The 7,118-nt window shown below is 47.0% G+C and overlaps 1 protein-coding gene across 1 annotated transcript in view; it reads right to left on the bottom strand.

Moving 5' to 3' along the window:
* LARP1B (La ribonucleoprotein 1B) overlaps positions 1-706 on the bottom strand; it is a 118,135-nt gene extending 117,429 nt beyond the window's left edge. Inside the window, 1 exon segment of the mRNA XM_028102364.2 lies at positions 38-706. Coding sequence (XP_027958165.2) covers positions 38-533 — 496 coding nt within the window. The 5' untranslated portion in view covers positions 534-706.
* Between the last annotated feature and the right edge of the window lie 6,412 nt (positions 707-7,118).

Consider the following 7,118-nt stretch of genomic DNA (forward strand, 5'->3'; position numbering starts at 1 on the left):
ACACCCTCCCACTGCCCACCGCAAAAAAACCACAGACCTGCCTCCAGGGTTTCCAGCGAGGACGGCGCCGGTCCCGTCCCGACAGGGGGCAGGTGCTGGGGAGGCTTTTTGGTCCAGGGGTTCTCCTTAGGCGGCGGCGGCGGCGGCTTCAGCTTTTCCTTAGGGCCGGTCGCCGCCTCATCCTCCAGGGCGCCCTCGGCTGGCGGGTCCCTCGGCAGGGGTGGCGGTGGTTCCCCGCCGAAGGGGCCCCCGGGCCCGCGCGCCTTGCGCGCCAGGTGCAGCGCCAGGGGTCTCACGGGCACGGCCGCCTGGGGCACGCTGTGCCCCAGCGCCGGCGACGGCTCTCCCCGCGCACCCGCGATGATGGCTGTCGCGGCCCTCTCTTCACTCGCCGCCAACTTGCCCTCCCGTTCGGGCGGGGACAGCTGCTCGGCCTGCCGACTCGCCGTTACCAACAACGAGTCCTTCTCAGCAGCCACCGCGGATGGCTCCTCCCGAGAATGAGCGGCGGGCACTGCAGCGCGAGCAGACATCGTCCCCTTGCCCCAGCCACCCCAGCCGGGGGGGGGCCCGGGGCCAGGGAGCCCGACTGCCCGTCTCTCCGCCGGGGAACCGACTGGCTCCCGCCTGGGGCAGAAAACCCGAAAGCCCGGCCACCGCCGCCAGCGTCTGCCGACGCCGTGCAGCGCCCGGCGTGCCGCCCCTCCCGGCGTGGAACGGAGCGCTAACCGCCCGCCGGCCCAGCCCGCCTCACAGGCTCACGTCCCGAGCCAGCCAACAAGCGCCGGGCGCAGCAGCCGGGAGCCGCGAGCCCTCACCTGGCGCAGGCAGCGGCGAAGGTGCTGCGAGCCGGGGCTGGAGGACCTCTAGCTGAGTCAAGGAGGCGCGTGCCCCCAGAGCCGGTAACAGCTCGCGGGGGCGGGGGCGGGGCGGGGGCGTGGAAGGGGCGGTCCCAGTGGACACAGCGGGGGCGGGGCCTCCCGAAGGAGCGTGACGTGGCTACTCACCGGCTCTTGCCCTCGCCAGGCCGCCGCCTGCGGTGGTTGACTGACGAGTCTGTCCGGGTGCCGCCCGGCCTAAGGGCCGGCCCCGCCCCAGCGGCCAGCCGAGGGGGGAGGGAGGGCGAACTGGACGATTCCACCGCTCGCGGGCTACCGCGGCCCGGACTGCGGGAGCAGGGGTGGGCGCTCACGGGGCCTCTGTGACTCGCCGCGCAGTGGCGCTGCGCTCTGCCGGGTGCGGGCAAGGGGCGGGGCGGCCTACGCACGTGGCGCCTGACAGGTGGGGCGGTCTCTTTGCCGCAGGCCAGGACGCGAAATTGACTCGAGGAGGGGTGGTCTCTACCGATGACCCTGGGCCGCTTCTTTACGAGCCAGGGTCCCCTGACGGGGCCGTTTTGCCTTTGTGTCAGTCGCTTCGCCCGGTGAAAAAGTTTCCTCCTGAGGTTTTGGGGCACCTCGATCACTTGTAATCCTGAGCCACGTCCAGAATGGAAATTGTGTAATTTGTAGGTAACTGTTTATGAAACCTTTGCCCAGGCAATTGGTTTAGTGCACTACCCGCCTTCATTTCCACCCTCGAACTGAAATATTTTTGAAGTGCTCTTGAGTAAAACAAATGGTTAATATTTCGCCGACTTTTTGTTGTTGTTACACGTTCCTTTAATTTGTAGAGATAACACTTGTTTACAAATTAACCATGTTTCCTAATATTTTTTCCTGGAATGGATATATGTTTAAAAGTTACAAATATGTTTTGATTAACTCCAGTAAGAGCTTTATACTTGGAACTGAAATTCAGTGAGTGATAATATTGATTTCATGGGCGTGGATTTATAAGTCACTAAATGTTTTTGTTCCTGTGCAAGGTCGCTGAAAATGGATTTGACCCAGTGAATATTTTTTCACCAAGGGACACCCCCCCCCCAAAAAAATATCTGTGTCCACCGTTTGTATGCACTTGGCAGTGGGTCCCTCCTGGCTTCCTTTCGGGCTGCCAAACTAGGCAGAGAGCTTATACAGGACTCTTCTCCCAGAGGTCTCGCTTCAATCACATTAAACGCGAGATTAATATTTTTATTTACTCAGAAGTTGTACTAGGCATAATTTTTTATTTCCCTAAGGTTAGTAAACTAGTCATACAACAGTTATAAATAAGACGTTTCTTGTTCTCCGTATCACTGATTTCCAATTTATCTGACCCTAAGCAACTTTTGGAACCCCATTACCAGTTAAATAAGTATTGTACTTACCTATATTCCCAAAGAGGCGCCATCTTTACTAGCCCCGTTATTGGTAAAGCTTTGTTTCGTTAACTAACTACCAACTAGCTCCTTTTCCTGTTGTTAATCAGCCTTTTGGAGTCCTGCCAGGCAATGCTGGTTTTGTTTACAAAAGTTCAGCAGCAAGTTCAAGCTGGATGTGACTCTGAGAACACATTCTATTTTACCCTTTGTTTTTTTTAAGATTTTTATTTATTTGTCAGAGAAAGAGGGAGGGAGAGAGCACAAAAGGGGGAGTGGCAGGCAGCAGGAGAAGCAGGCTCCCTGCTGAGCGAGGAGCCAGACTTTGGGAATCAATCCTAGGACCCTGGTATCACGACCTGAGCTGAAGGCAGACGCTTAACCGACTGAGCCACCCAGGCATCCCTTCACCATCTATTTAAATACAGGTGAATTAAAGATGGATTCTGTTGAAGAGAAGGTTATGGAATGGTTTTCCCCAAAGTTAGGTTCATATGGGCTACCTAACTGTGGTTGGTGGCTCTGTTTGTTGCTGTTTTGTTTTGTTTTGTTTTGAAGTGAAGAATTGTAGAGGTGCTTTACTGAAAAAACACAGAGGGCTTTCTTGGAAATAGGTTGTGTTTGCAGGAAGAGAAGAACTGGAAGGTAAATGTGTACTCAGAAAGGTCTCTAAAGAATTCAACAGTTGGGGGGCACCTGGGTGGCTGAGTCGGTTAAGTGTCTGCCTTTGGCTCAGGGTCCTGGGATTGAGCCCCGAATCGGGCTGCCTGCTCAGCAGGTTGCCTGCTACTCCTTCTCCCTCTGCTGCTCCCCCTGCCTGTGTACATGCACGTGCTTTGTCTCTCTCTCTCTCTCTCTCTCTCTCATAAAAAAAAAAAAAAAAATCTTGAAAAAAAAGAATTCAATTGGTACTTGGGGATCATCACTGTAATGCAGTACCGCTAATGTCAGCGAAGGGAGTTGGCAATTTGTTGTCCCTCCTTTAAGAACATATTAATAACTCCTATTTCCACCTAACTGCCTTTTGGAAACAACTTCACCTATCTTCTATTTGCCTCTCCACCCTTTTCCTGCCCTTGTGCCAGGCAGGGCTGACCTGTACAGATTGCACCGATGGATTCCCTCACAGTCCTTGGTATCTCACAGGGTTCAGGCAGTAGGAAGTATCTATAAGAGATAGGAGGCCAGAAGATAGTGAGGTCAAAGTCCATATTCCCCAAGCTGGTGAATTCCATATTCACCCAGGACTAACTGCAGAACCTTCTTTTCAGTTAATCTCTCCAATTCTTCCCTTTGTCCCTTCAGGCCTAGTCATAACTGCTAGTCCTTGGGATATTGCATTATCTCGTTGGTTTTCCTGAGTCTTGGACTGTACCTCTGTAAATCACCCTTTTATTAATTCTATTCTAAAAATTATGCAGTTTAAGCTTTCCATCTGATTTTTTTTAAGATTTTATTTTTAAGTAATCTCTACACCTGATATGAGACTCAAAGTTACAACCCTGACATCAAGAGTCACACACCCCACCAGCAGCCAGCCAGGTGCCCCCATCCAATTTTTGATGGGACTTTGACCTAATTTGCCTTTGCTGAAGCTCCATTATGTTAAGTCATTTGGCCTCTGCTGCTACTTGCCAGATTCTTCCTCTGCTTCGTAGTTTGAAATCAGGGAAATCAAGACAGATTGGCTCAATCTATTTTTTGTAGCCAAATCATTATCCATCTTCCTATGGATTATTTGCCCTTGAATAGAGTCCCCATCTAGCCTGGAGGAACAAGTTACTTGGTTCAAAGGAGCCAAAGGAACCCAGGCACCCCAAAAAGATTGGGTTTTTAGGAAGACGTTCTGAGCCATCCTTACCTCCAAGTTAACAGAGCCTTGGGCCCTGTTTATCAGAATAATAGCTTTCATTATGAGCTGAATGCTCAGATAAGTACTGCATACTTCCAATTATCTTTTTAACCCTCAAAGCAGGGTCAATTGCTAATGTGTGTTTGAAATGCTTTGTACCTTCTTTTCAGTAAATAAGTATCAATCTTAGCTACAGGGAAAATAAAAGTACCTTTAGAAATTTTTGAATTTTTGCTCTGTTTTTACTTAACTGTTTCATACAAATAGGTAAAAACACTGTGCTCGCTATGCAAACATGGATTCAAAACAAATCTAGGCTACCTTTCAACCAGATTGCTGTTCTTAAGTGGGTTGCTCTCTACTTTTTGGTAGGTTTTAATAGACTAGTGTAACAGAAGTAGAAACTCTAAAAAGAAGTGTCTTGTCTAAGAACTCTCAGCCAATAATAGCTAAGGTTGATATTCTAAACTCTTTCTTGTCACACTATTTAGCCGCCTTTCTTTTACAATAACTTGTAATGACACAAGTAATAGGAAGTAATATTTAATCTTTTTTAAAAATACTATAAAAATAAACTTATAAGCTCAAGGAAGCATAACTTTTTCTTTCCAGCTTTCAAAGAACAGGACTTTCAAACAATAAGATTAGTAATCTGTCTGAATTCTTCCTACTATCCAGTTATATTTAATATTAGTATAGCCTTATAAATACTAATGATAAAGGATAGTTGGAAGAAAGGCAGGCAGGGACAAGGACCACCCCCCCAAGAGGAAACCACCCTTAAAAAGATTTTACACCACCCTGAAAGGAGCCCTCCACCCTTTTCCTGAGAGATGACAAAAACTGATTGGATGACAGGCACAGGTTAATTAGATTAAAACAGCCCTCCAACAAGCCCCTAAAAAACCCCTACACTTAGAAACTGATGGCAAAAGAAAAAAAAAAAAGAAATTCTGATGTCAACCCTCTAGGGTCCCCTCCCGCTTTGGGAGCTTTGTACTCTATCATTCAATAAACTTTACTATCACTCAGTAAACTCTGCTTTGCTGCCCGCCGTTCTTGGGCCTACCTCTTCATTCTTCGAAGCAGCGTGACCGAGAACCATGGGCACTAATGAAGAAGAAATCCTCTAACGCTAGCAAAACAAAGATGAGACCTTTAAATTCAAGTTCAGATGAACTTCAGTGGTTGACATCAGAAAAAATTAGCTTTTGGGGTGCCTGGGTGGCTCAGTCAGTTAAGCGTCTGCCTGTGGCTCAGGTCATGATCCCGGAGTCCCAGGATTGAGTCCCACATTGGGCTCCCTGCTCATGGGGAGTCGGCTTCTCCCTCTGACCCTCCCCTGTCTCCTGCTTTCTCTCTCTCTCTCTCTCCCTTTCTCAAATAAATAAATAAGATCTTTAAAAAAGAAAAAGAAAAAAGAAGCTATGTATAGAAATTAAGAAAAAGTTCACAGCTTCTTAATACTTGTGGCTTATTTTAATCTATTGAATGTTCACTGAAAACTAGGCTGGACTCAGGATATACTAGTGAACTGGTCAATTTAGGGACCTACACAGAGAGGCAGAATGCATTGTGCAGTGGCTTTCATACCTCATGAGTTGATATGTACAATTGAACCAGAGGTTTTACAAACCACAACTTATCCTTACTAAATGAATACATTCTTATATGATCTGTTCCATTTCACTTTTTTTAAAAGCACTAAATTAGTTTCATGGCACAGGTACAGATTATAACCTACAGTTTAAAAAAAAATGACAGCACAATGATTAAAACTAGGTTATCTGGGTTCAAATTGATGAGGGAGCAGAAGACTAGCTGAAGACAAAGGGGACTCTTGACTCTCTCACTCTTCTTCCTAAATAGATGTGGGGGCTTCTCCCTCACTCATTTCCTGGGTTAATGGCTATAACTGGAGCCAACTGTGCTTATTCTACCTTGGGACGGGGACTTTAAGGAATATCCCCAAGCAGCTGCCGAAACTCCCTTTGTTTCAGGGAAATTCCGTCTTCTCCGGCCCCCCATGGACTGCCTGTTACCCTTGTTGGTTGGGAAAACATGGTGTCTATTCTTCTGTTGGAGCTGATGAGCTCTAGAACCTGGAACCCTTTCTCTGCCTTCTGGCAACACTGCTTCTTCTGTCTGCCCTCCCCCTTCTTTCTGCAGTACCTTGGGTACAGCCTGCCTAACTGGCTTCTAGGCCATCCTCGGTGACTTAGGCACCATGGCTCCTTCCCTTCGCTGTCAAGGAGCAAGAAGAGTACCCCCTGGACTTCATACCACCCACTCCAGATTTCCCCACCAGTGTCTCAGGTAAAAATTGAAAATGGGGTGAGCCCAGGTGGAATATATTCAGCATTTAAACTAATTTAAGTTTGAAGGTTTAATTAAGATAGACATATCTTTGAAGTTATCAGCATTAAAGGTAAAACTTTTAGTCTATCGAGGTTTGCTGAAGGTCAAATAAACCCATGTTAACTCTGTTGCAGTTTGTTAGCAAAAAGATGACTTAAAATGATGGTTAATTTTGTCTGACTCAAAGTTTTCATGGGTAACTGTTAAGATAGTTTTCAAAGTCTTTGGTAACCTGAAACTTTAAAGTTTTGCTTGGATGATAAATGGGATTAAGTTCATTGGACATCTAGGTCTTTTCCAAATAGGATAAAGTGTTAAATCATTGATTACTGATTGTAGGTATACAGGTTTGTGCTTTTGACTACTTATTGCAAGAAACTAATGACATTTTACGTCTGTTGGCAGACATGCTTTGTGCTTAACTGATGGACATTTGCTATTGAAAAAGTTCTGGTGTAACAGTTCGCAATTGGTTCAATTTAGTCTTCACTGGAGACTAAAGTTTCTAAGAATGCAAAATTCTGCTAAATGTAATGAAGACTGATGGGAATAAGGGAAACAACTCTGTATGTAGAAAAGTAGGAGATATGTAAGAAAGATATACGGAGGTAAATGAAAGTAATTTTATCCTAAAAAAGGTGGTCGGTTGGAGCGACATGGCTTGAC

The sequence above is a fragment of the Eumetopias jubatus genome, unplaced genomic scaffold, assembly GCF_037043125.1.
Source record: "Eumetopias jubatus isolate StellerSeaLion01/CBP00866 unplaced genomic scaffold, mEumJub1_p1.0 scaffold_2, whole genome shotgun sequence".
In the NCBI taxonomy this organism is placed as follows: domain Eukaryota; kingdom Metazoa; phylum Chordata; class Mammalia; order Carnivora; family Otariidae; genus Eumetopias; species Eumetopias jubatus.